Below are 12,182 nucleotides of genomic sequence, written 5' to 3' on the forward strand. Positions count from 1 at the left end.
GTGCAGTACACTCTATTTAAGAACTAACTCAACTAACTACAACTAATTATTATGCGTACTATAATCTTCTGAAGAAATTGCTAATTTAACTGACAGTGTTCAGAGAAAAATGCTAAGAAGTTCTGTTAGCAATTTCTTAATGAAGATGAAAGAAAATGGTATCAAATAGGAAAGAATCAGTTATTTTCAACATCTAACGAATCAGTGAAGTGAGATTATGCTATTCCTGTTCCAGCAGTCGCCCTCCATAGGAACATTTTCTTTTTGACATTTAATTCAAAGAGTTCAGTGGAAAAACAAATCTTACCTTTTGCAGAAAGTAGCTTTGAAAGTTCATAAAGTTGTTGGTCTTCACAATGTTTGGACAAGTCTTACAGCAAAACATTCGGGTAAAGAGTGACTTCATGGCTGGTGGTCCTGTCCATGTACTTACCATGGAATTTGCAATCTATATAATTAGGGGAAAGGGAAATCGCATTATCATCATTGCTCTAAGTTTAAATTGGCTGTAAAGAAATAGAAATTTCCCCAAATAAGAAATAATTGCCAAGAATGTACTGCCCTTCAAATACAAAAATATTTTCAGCAATATATTATGTTACATTAGCTAAGTTTACCCTGCCATGCCCAATACATCGTCTCTACATTAAGTGTACATTTTTATGTAATTGTTTCACTTGGAAGATGTCCGCATCTAAACACCTTCCCTTGACAAACTTCTGCTTTTAATTATTTCATCTTTTCTATTTAGATGAATATTCTGTATTTATTAAGCCAAATTTTCTGATTCCGCAGAAGCCAGTGATGGAAGAAGTTTTTATAATACCAACGTCCCAAACTTACCCTGCCAGTAACCTCAGCCTAGACTTCAACTAGGCCTTAGCCACTCTGAAAGACCACCCCTAAAGCAAAATGAAAGTTAGCTACCACAGAAACAAAATCACAAGGATCTACAAGATCATCTAGCCCAATCATCCTCCTATCACCATTACTACCCACTAAGATACTAAGTAGTGCCTTCTGAACACTGCAAATACCACTCAGCTTTAATTTTAGTTTGCAGTCAAACAATGTACTGAGACAAACCTACTGCTATCATCTGTTCTGAGGTAAGGAAGTGAAGTTCTACAAGGACAAACTGTCATTATGCCTTCCAACATCCTGGGGTTCGCGTATTTGTGAAATGAAAGTGTGCAGGGAAGAGTATCTGAGCATGGTGAGTGTGTTAACAAATGGCACCAACACAAAGTACAGTTTAGGACCTCATAATGTTACAGATTCTTCAGAAAGTAAGAAAAACATGTTTTCACGTGGAAGAAAAATTATTTTGATTATTTACTTCCAAATTAGGTAATCTCATTCCAAAGGGAATTACACATGCGGTAAGAAAAGCAAGTGGTTACTCGAAGATGGGTAGCAAAGTCACCAACTCTCCTATGTAAGATGAAGGAATTACTATTAAAGACATTTTCCTTTTAAATCAGCCTTTACAGGAAAGCTGAAGGGTAAACATGAGGATTTAATTATATTATCTGCAGTTAGCAGTTAGTCAGGTAGCAGCTTTAGGACTAGAGGGAATGGTTTCAAGCTACAGCAGGGAGATTCAGGGTGGACATTAGGAAATATTACTTCTCAGAAAGGGTGGTCAGGCACTGGAATGGGCTGCCCAGGGAGGTGGAGTCACCAACCCCGGGGGTATTCAAGGAATGACTGGACGCTGTGTTGAGGGACATGGTTTAGTGGGAGCTGTTGGTAATAGGTGAATGGTTGGACTGGATGATCCTTTAGGTCTTTTCCAACCTTGGTGATTCTATGATTCTATGAGTATTGGTTCTAGCACAAAAACTGGTAGCATTACATCAATGTTACATAATATTAAAATATACTGTTAAGCATCTATTGGATTTTGATTTTCAGAATATCGCCAAGGTACGTATTTTTATACTAGTACACAGCAAAAAGAAAGTTATATAGCAATAACCCAACCTCTAGAAACTGACAGCCAGTAAGACTTCGGCCAATAAAAGTATGACAGTAAGTTACACTGGTAATATGCCTTTTCAAAATTTCTTATTTATTCTTTTCTGTTTCCATCCAGATCTTTTATAAAGATCTCTACTTTAAATTCTTAACATTAATTTAGTATCTAAACAAAAAATATTTTCCTTTTTCAAGGAAGGCAACTATCTGGCCGTTGAATTTTTAATTGCAGACCAACACTGTATTTATCTTGCACCCGATTCAACTTAACACAATACAGAGCAGGAATCTGAATTCACATAAGACAGACAGACGAATTTCAGGACTTCAGATTTCTCAACAGAGAAGCCAAGGAACTACCCAGTAAAACAAAAAAAGAAAGCATTTTGGCTCTGAAAAATATTAAATAAAAGTCTTTTATTTCTGCCACTTAATGAAATCTGGAAAAAACTCTTGTGGTTTTCATGTCTGACATCTCAATTTTAACAATTATGAAAGCCTTCTGCAGTCTCCATTTACAGACTAAAATAATACCGCTTTCCTTTCAAATCAGTCAAGTTAAAAATACCTGGCAAACATTTTTAAGACGCTACACAATCAAGCCAATTTAAGTACTGCGGTGAATTTTGACCCATTTTCAAATCCTTTAGCGTCTAGCAGATTTCTTTCCTTATTCCCATCCACAAACCTCACCTTTGCAAGGCAGAAGCAGGCTAGCATTCTCACTCGATAGAAGCATTGTTCCTGTTCTAGTATATCAGTCAGTGCAAGTCGTGATGCTGGTGTAGGGAACTTTTCCAGTGCCAGAATGGCTTCTTCTTGTGCAACCACATCTCTCTCATATCGGAGCTGATACTGCCACATGAAATCAGATTGTTCAAATTCTACCTTCCTCAGTACCGACATATCAGGGTCTATTCTTATCCAGAGCAAAGGGGAATCAGCACTAAGACAGACATGAAAAATGTTAATAGCCTACAACATTTCAAGGCTGTAGAATGTCAAAAGATGTTTCAATTTTTGAATTATTTCCAAATTATTAAGTATATTTGAAATGTCCAAGAACTGTAAAAGAATTAAGGTTAGAAGAAAGTTCTGAAAGTCACTTCATCCAGTCTACTGCTCCTAAGGTGGCAATTCTAGTCTCCCAGGGCAACTCTCCAAATCCCAAACACATTAGTGTATGCCATATTTCACTATTTTTAGTCAACATATATTTATTCATGGTAAACTACTGTGTAAGCTCAATATATTTCAACCTTTGTCCTCAGACACCAAAACTGTCATAGCTGAGCAGTGCTCTTCTGAGAGCACTAACAGATAAAGCATAAGTGTTTTGCATAAAATCAAACACCCTTTCAAAGGCAGTCCTAAGATAATTAGGATCTAAGTACAATATACTGCGTAACTTGAACACAAAATCAAGTTATAAATACTTATGCTAAAGGCTGTTAAATACAATTTAAAAATCTACTCAAATGTCTGCTGTTAATATAGAAGTTATAACAGCAATTTGCGCAACAAAATGATACCCTATAAAATTCTTCATATTTTAGATGAGGTTTATCTTACAAGGAACAATTCAAAGAGTAAACTCTTCTTCTTCAATGAGACACCATTAATTTCCACGAAAAGAGTTTACTTTGATCAGCCACTAAACAAAGTATGAGCACCTTCAGTGCTTCTGGAAGCAACACTGCTCTAAATCTAGATGGGTAAAACAAGTATTTAAATTGAGCAAGAATTTGCTTCCATAGAGCTAACTGTTCCCAACTGAGCTCACCCAGCTGACTCTTTTCAGTATGAAGCATTTCACCATTCATTTGCAATCTAAAATATTTTTTTTTAATTAGCCAAATAATTTAGGAGCTTTTCTATCCTAGTGCTAGTTAAATACTCTTTATCAAGGTCCAACATGTGATCTGACTTATGACTTGAAATCTGCCAGTCATATAACAAAGCACAACTTTACTATCAAATACTTCAAAAAAACCACAATGGGAACAAGGCTCTGTCTCACACTGAGAAACATCAGCAAACAAACTTACTCCATAGCAGAAAGGTCCATATCCACCTCCTCTCCATTCATCAGTGGAATTTTTTTCTTTTTATTTCTATTAAAAAAAAGGGGGGGAAATAATAAATAAAAAGGATATTCAAAAAATTACCATACTAAGTAAGATACACTTAAAAATGCTGAAGTATTTTGTGTAATTTACCATATCAAAATAATACTCTCCCCAACACACACACAAAAACCAGTTGAGCTGTGCATTAGTTCTGTTCAGAAAACAGATACTTTCTAGCTGCTTTGAACTCAGCTCCCACAGTGTTAAAAAGCACATATCAAATATACAATGTAGAGTCCAAGGCAGTTATTAAAATGTATCAAGAAACAGAAAATCTGTGTTAAAAGTACACTCTTTTTCTTGCTTATTAGCTTTAATGAACAGCCTTGGGATGCAACTGAAAACTATGCATGTTCTTCATGAATGAATATCCTCCCAGATGAGGCATCCCATTCAAAAGCATTTTGAACAGTTTCATGAGCTATTAAAGCCTTCAACATTTTCTCCCACACAAGCAAGTTCTATAAACAACTGAATGCCCCAAACATTTTTTTACTTATCTATACTAACACAAACAGCAAGTAATTTTTAATTCTTACCTTCTGCTTTTAGAATGGCAAGGTATATCGTGTTTAAGACTGTTTTCTTCAATCTGTAATGTATGGTTAAATGATCCATCAAGTTCCTGAACTGTCACTTTAAGAGGGCCCTTAAAGTAAAAAAGACTATTAACATTTAAAACATCACCTTATATTGTTCCCACTGTACTTAAGTGTGTAGGTATAATATGGAAAATTGACCTTACCACGTATTTCTGAGTCCCAGGAGATGTGTAGTCTTGTTTTATTTCCAATTCCAAAACATTTCGTTTTCTATTAAATGCAAAGCTACCATAAAATTTAACCACTCCACTCTGATCTCTGGAAAGCAGTATAGGAAATCTACAGCATAATGCGATAACTATAAATGCAACTCTCAAACTTTTCACTCACTTCTTACACTTTTTTTATGCTTACTCCAAGAATTTCCAAGCCTAAGAAAATCAGGAAATGAAAACGTATTTCCTTCATAAGGATTTTTTGGGTTTTTCCCCTTTGAAGTTTTTTAACGTACATTCCTATACTACATTTAAAACAAACAAAACAACAAAACAAATAAACAAACAAAACTAAAGTGAAAATTATTTAAAAAAACAAACAAACATGGTGATAATGGAAAAAAATTAAAAATAGATGGGACCCCTCCACACTCCCACATTCTTGACGTGTTCTCAGAGAAACGAACCAAGGAGATCTTCAAATTTCACTAAGAAATGTCTTAATATAATCTGGAGGAGCAACTGAAGGAACTGGGGCTGTTTAGTCTGGGGAAAAGGAGGCTGAGGGGAGACCTTATAGCTCTCTTCCAATACTTGAAAGGTGTTTACAGCGAGAACGGGGCTGTTCTCTTCTCACTGGTGACAGGTGACAGGACAAAGGGAAATGGGATCAAGTTGCACCAGTGTAAGTTTAAGTTGTATATCAGGAAAAACTTCCTTTCCAGATGAGGGGGTTAAGCCCCCCAGGGAGGTGGCTGAGTCACCATCCCTGAATGTGTTTAAAAACCTTCTAGATGTGGTACTTAGGAACTTGATTTAGCAGAGGGCTGTTAGAGTTAGGGTAGTATGGTTATGTTGAGGATGGACTTGACGATCTTTGAGGTCTTTTCCAAACTGAGTAATTCTATCATTCTATGATACACTTCAGTTAATTCTACAAGCTGGGGGATGAAAGGATAGAGAGCAGCCCTGCCAAAAAAGACCTGAGGGTACTACTGGTGGATGGGAAGCTGGACATGAACCAGCAATGTGCCCTTGCAGCCAAGAAAGCCAACCGTATCCTGGGCTGCATCAAAAGAAGTGTGGCCAGCAGGGCAAGGGAAGTGATCCTGCACCTCTGCTCCACTCTGGTGAGGCCTCACCTGGAGTACTGTCCACATGTGGAGTCCTCAGTGCAGGAGAGACACAGAGCTGTTGGAGCACAGCCAGAAGGTGGCCACAGTAATAATCCAAAGGATGGAACAGCACTCCTATGACTTAGAGAGCTGGGGCTGTTCAGCCTGGAGAAGAAAAGGCTGCAAGACAACTGCGATGGACCCACTTACCTCAGATAGCAATGCTGACATTTACGCATAGGTGTAGTGTCAGTGTACATAGATAACATTCTCTATTTCTTGATTATTATTCACAGACATTTGAAAAATGAATAATTAAAGGTTTATTCTACCCAACTTTGTATTAACACAAGCTACCAAGCCATTAAATGCATTAAAATATTAAGCTGTGCTTCAGATTACTCATTCCATGCTGATTTACTGGAAATCACATCTAAAAGTGCACCAGACTATAGCATTTTCCATGTCAGACTTCAGCATATTTCTATGGGCAGTGTCCTCTGGAATCCCTTTAGTATAATTTGGACTTAAATTCCACCAGAGTTCCTGAGCTTCTTTCAAAATACAAATCACAGCAATCCCTTATGGTAAAGAATACCTAAAATGACAGCATATGCTGAATGACTGCAAAAGGACAGCGAACTTGGTTCTCATGTCTATTTCTAATTCAAAGAATAATGTTCTTAACTGTTTAAAGATATGAAATACCTTCACATTCCTTTAGAAGTGCCAATTTAAAAAATAATAAAATCATTCTCAATATTAACAATCCAGACCAAGAATAAAAAGGATACACCCACTGCTTTATTAGAGGTTGGATGTCCTTGCCAGAGACATTTGAGATAGATTTCAAAAACCCAGATGTGGAAACCAACATCTGACTCCACATGTGTGACTGGAACTTCTGAGATGAAGCTGTGCTGGCCAGACTCAACAGCTTGTTGAAAACCTAAAATGATAAAAAGCGATTGTTGCAATTAAGCACTTCAATGCACAAAATAGGTTTTTCTTTCGTGTTTAGGTGTAAATAAACTATAACCAACTACCCACTTGACAATGGGCTTCCAAAAAAAAAAAGAAAAAAAAAAAAAAAGAAATCATAATGCAGAGGTTAACAGGTATTAACATACATTAACAGGTATGTTAAGCAGCTTTCTAAGAGTTCCGTCTTTGTTCTGTAACTTAAACTGGCACTTTACATACTGCTTTACTATGTATGGTTTTAACATAAAACCTGGTAAGAGCCCATAAGCATTCCAAAATTATCTGCAGGAAAACAGATCATGGAAAACGTTTCACCTAGTTGGGTATTTGTACCAGTCTCTTTATTAAGATAATCACAAAACATTTAAGAAAAAAAAAATCAAGAAAAACTACAAAAAATGAAAAAAAACCCCTCTGTTTTCTATTCCACTGTTTCTTCTAATACGAAGATTTCTGCTCCCCCTAGCATCTAAAATTTAAAAGAGCAGAAGGTGGATTCTCATGACTTCATTTATAATTGGATTATATTAACGCACAGAGACAAGCTATGCATCAGTAAAACAGGTTCTCAGTGTTATACTCAGTCATAACAATTCAAAGAAATGGGATATTTTAATATTAAGAGAATAAGCAATATATCAAAAATATTACTAATTACACATAAGAGTAACAGCGAACCTAATTCTAACAATTTTATATTTGTTCTATACTTTCTAAATTGAAAATACAAATGAAATCCTATCACAAATCAATGTAATCTTCTTTAATCTCCATTTCATGAATAGAAGCCAGCAATAGACAGGAAGTTCTCTATGTGACAAAGAACATTTAAACATTTAAAAGTTACAAACCTGTAACATGAACTCCATGCTGATCCTATTCTCAATCAGCCTCATGACAAGATGTGCTTTACACTGGAACATGGTGTAATACTCCCAGGACAAGGTATGAGGGTGTTTAATGGAAAAATGTAAATGTGACGCAGGGCTGAAAAATAAGAAAAGAAAAAACAAAACACATTCTACTTTGCACTTTATGGAAAAGAAAACTAAAAAAAACTTATTAGCAACAAAAATTACAGGTACAGCAACCATTAGGATCTCTTCCATTGCCTTAACGCTATTAATTATGACCTTTAAAATGACTGTATAGAAAGGCTGAAAGGGGTGCACATACCTTGAATTGAGCAAGTATTGTATAGACAAGTAATGTAAGCTGTACTGTAACTTCTCAAAAAGACACTGATGGGATGAAAAACACAACAGGGAATCTATGACTTGAGCCTGGAAACTACTCATGGCTTGACATTCTACCTGTCCCACTTCCATTTACAAGTATAAAATACTAACATCTACGATCAAGTAAATCATTACTGTAATTAAAGAGAAGGAGGACTTTTAACATTCATAGCAGACTTTCACGTGATGAGAGAAAGGAATTATTTTATTTTTGTTAGCAACTTTACACTTTCAATACTTTGGAAAATGGATGCCTTCTAAATTAGATACCGTGCTAAGGAAGACTATGCAAAGCATCATATTACCACTGCCACACTGTTGTGCTCCTTCACACTTTACCCTTCGTGTCTATAAGCAAAATATTTCAAATGGTTTAAATTCATTCCATATCAGAAGACAAACAGTGAAATCCTTAAAATAGGGACTTAGTGTCTATACAGCCAACAATTTTGGGGTGTTTTAAAGTTTTATCTTTCAGAACATAAGCTGACCTACAGTCTAGTTTCAAGGTAGAAGAGTAACAGTTCCTCCCTAGAAAAATAAGACCTTTTTGCCCCTTTTCAATTATTTGAGAATGTAAGTCTGAGTTTATTTTAACGAACTGAAGTTGAGGAAACTGTATTTTATTGTGCTTGACATTTGAACATTTTTCTATGAACTAATAACAAACATCTTAAGAAACAGACCCACGCGATGCCAGGCCAACATTTAAGAAAAAGGAATACAGACTTATTTTATGTTGGCTGATGGAGAATGACAAATTAGCCATCGTAATACAGAAAATACAAGCTACTTAACATTCCTGAGTTCAAAATAGGGCTGTCCTGTGATTCTCACTTATAGGTAATCTAATTAAACCATTTCAGAATGGATCAAATAACTTGTCCAAAGATTTCATAAGACATTACAGGACAGAATGAATGAATGAATGAATGAGTTGCAACAAAAACAGGTATAAGCTTGATCGTCCATGTCAGCTATCTCTGGAAAAGTCAACTTCTAAAACCCTCAAAGACCTATGCAACAAATATTTTTAACTTTGACTGATCTTTCCATGCACTTCAGTGTTTATGCCAGTAAGAAGCATTTTAACAGCACAAAATACCAGAACTTGACTTTTTAACTGCAGCTCTTAAGATTCTGGGAGATGGCAAAGACCAAGACAGTCACAACACCTTAGTATTCTTTTCCTAACTTTTTATATAATGGGAGATTTCATTCACTTTACTCATGAATGTTAGCATAAACATAAGATTAAAAAACGTATCTATTTCTGAATTTAAACAATATTACCCATTCTAGGTGTACTGAATATATGAATAAGAATGTGCTTAGATTTACTACATGCTCTTTCCTGATGTTTACAAACTACTAAAGTCTTCCATATCTAAGCTGTCCTGTCACTCTGAACATTTCTGTATTCTATGGTAAGGAAGGGTTAGCAACCATGACACTGAAGTGCAAGAAGGAAACTGAGGTTGTGGCTCAGACGTTATATAATAATTTGGTCTTGGTATAAAATTATTTATCCAGCTTCAAAATTCACACTTGATTGACTATGGTAAAACTCTTAAAAATTACAACCAAGTCAGGGACCACATTCTTGGCCTTCTTAAATTTATTACGCGTTGATTGATTTTGTTACTGCTTACAGTATTTAACAGCAAATCAAAACAGACCAGTTCATTTGAATTTGAGAGCTGTCATTTGTAGTTCATTCAACTGTAATGTATTTCTTCCCATTGTGTTTTTCATCAGCCATTACATTCTTGAAGCTGTTATCAAATTATCATCAAACAAGAATTAAAATTAGTAATATGGGCCTAGAACCTTTGTCAAAGTGAAAAGTGAATTAGATCCTCTATTAAAATTTAGAACACTCACGTTCTTGAGCACACGTCCATCATCTGATAAAAACCCCAACTCTAACCCTGCCGATATGCTTCTCTCACTTGATAGACATCTATTTAACAATTCCTGAAGCTTTTAATTTTTACAATAGCATGGCACCACTACAAAGACTGAAGAAAATAAAAAATAGGAACAGAAGTGTTAACCTGGAGTTTATTTTCTTTGATTCTCCTAGGCTATGGGATTTTTTTCTTTCAGAAGAAATATTCTGGAGAGCAATTTTTTTGTTGCACTACATATAAGAAAAGGAATTTGTGATAGCTGTTCTGTGCAGGACTTAATTTGCATGAAAAGCTACTTTTTTTATGGTAATCCCTTTCAATATTTTAACTTAGTTAAAAATAGGATTATTAACCAAACTAATTTTTATTCTTATTATTGTAAATTGGGACTGCAATAATGCAAATATACTCGGCAGAAAATAGACCATAACAGATAAGAGTAACAAAGAAATGCAAAATATATGTTGAACACAAAAACAGTAAAAAAAAAAAAAAGAAAGCTAATGGTACTCTTAAAAAGCCTGAAGATTACTAACCATTCTAGAAATAGCTCAGGCCAAAATTCTGGCTCCATCTTCCCTCTCATCCTCTTACTAAGAAGTATTTTCATAACAGTATGAACAACATTCATTACACTTAATTCCCTTCGAGATTTAAATTGAAAGAAAAATAAAACAACAGTGATACAATATACTCGAGATACTTCATGAGACTGGTAATATATGCCTTGGGCAGCTGAAGTTCTTCAGCCTTTGGCCTTATGCCGCACAACACACCCAAGGCATATATTAATGGCCCCATAAAAACATACCCTGTAATGACTTGCGGCTTAAATAAACATACTTGTCTTTCTCTTTTCCTCCTCCGAATATTGGATGCAGCAGAACTCCTCCGGTCTTCAGTTCATATGCCACTATTTGATCTAACTCCTAAGAAGCACAATACATGTAAGTAAGCATAATTTTGGAAAGAATAATTAGTTATAGAAGATAGGGAAGCATTTAGAATCATTCTTCAAGCCATACCTCCTAAAGAAAAATGTTTACAAGCACAAACTAATATTCTAAAACCAGTGATCTCCCTCAGCATGGCAAAGCACTGTTGAAACTGGGAGTTAACTCTTACTCTGGATCTGGACTGTGGGTCAACCCACAATATCTAAATCTATAATAATCTAAGTCTAATATCAATATATCTAAAGACTGTTGTCCACTGATCTTTTTTTCTTTTTTTTTTTTAACCTTTTTTGAATGTTTACATTCAGAGTAAAGTAATACTGGGTACAGCTACATAGTAGACTGTAGAATATAAAAGCTCACCTCACCTTGACCTACATCCAAGCCAGACAGAAGCAGGCTCTGTGTCTGAATTTGTGAGCTTCTGTGCCCATGCTAACAAGCACACTTAAGGCAGGATGTTTGCTCACTGTCATCCAACAGTCAACATGGCTTCTGGATCAAATCAGGTCAGTTTTAGCATAAGGAGAGTGAACTGTTGTCTGCAACCCAATGTTAGACAAGGAATTTCCAATGTTAACACATTTTAATATGTATTGATTCCTATCAACTTGCACCCTTTCATATATTGACAATATGTTAAAATCACTGAGGTAAGCTGTGACAGAAGCATTTCTCAGTTGTATGTGGAAGCACATAACTAACACACAGGGAGAGAACGTGAACATCTAATACTCAGAAGCATCTCTGCACACAGCACCGGACTCTGGTGTTCTCTAACTGGTTTACCCTTATTAGCTCACATTCATAATGTGTTTTACAAGTTCCTTGTAAGTGTGAGCTAATTATAATACGCACAAAGAACAGAAGTGTGAAAACAAGTAGTTATGGGTAAGTAACTCTTCTTAAATGACTTCATCAGTCTTATCCTTAAAGTCTATCTGATATCCATATGAGAAGACTGCCAAGCCCATACAAAATGAAGCATACTTTTCCACACAGACAACAAACTGATCACAGAAGAATGAAATAAAGATAGAGCACTCATCAAAACTTTCAGTGGTGATCAAATTACATCAGTTTGGGGAAATTATGTTTGTCACTCTACGT

At 35.5% G+C, this 12,182-nt stretch overlaps 1 protein-coding gene across 2 annotated transcripts in view; it reads right to left on the reverse strand.

Annotated features, from left to right (window-relative positions):
- Window positions 1–12,182, reverse strand: part of TAF2 (TATA-box binding protein associated factor 2) — a 53,343-nt gene that overhangs the window by 27,243 nt on the left and 13,918 nt on the right. For both annotated transcript variants that reach the window (XM_015856197.2, XM_015856198.2), the window contains exons 10-17: window positions 10,960–11,045; window positions 7,817–7,952; window positions 6,776–6,930; window positions 4,855–4,969; window positions 4,649–4,758; window positions 4,029–4,094; window positions 2,674–2,926; window positions 308–448 (exon numbers count right to left, since the gene is read on the reverse strand). In XM_015856197.2, coding sequence (XP_015711683.1) covers window positions 308–448; window positions 2,674–2,926; window positions 4,029–4,094; window positions 4,649–4,758; window positions 4,855–4,969; window positions 6,776–6,930; window positions 7,817–7,952; window positions 10,960–11,045 — 1,062 coding nt within the window. The remainder of the gene's footprint in view (window positions 1–307; window positions 449–2,673; window positions 2,927–4,028; window positions 4,095–4,648; window positions 4,759–4,854; window positions 4,970–6,775; window positions 6,931–7,816; window positions 7,953–10,959; window positions 11,046–12,182) is intronic.

This window comes from Coturnix japonica, chromosome 2, assembly GCF_001577835.2.
Source record: "Coturnix japonica isolate 7356 chromosome 2, Coturnix japonica 2.1, whole genome shotgun sequence".
Taxonomy (NCBI): domain Eukaryota; kingdom Metazoa; phylum Chordata; class Aves; order Galliformes; family Phasianidae; genus Coturnix; species Coturnix japonica.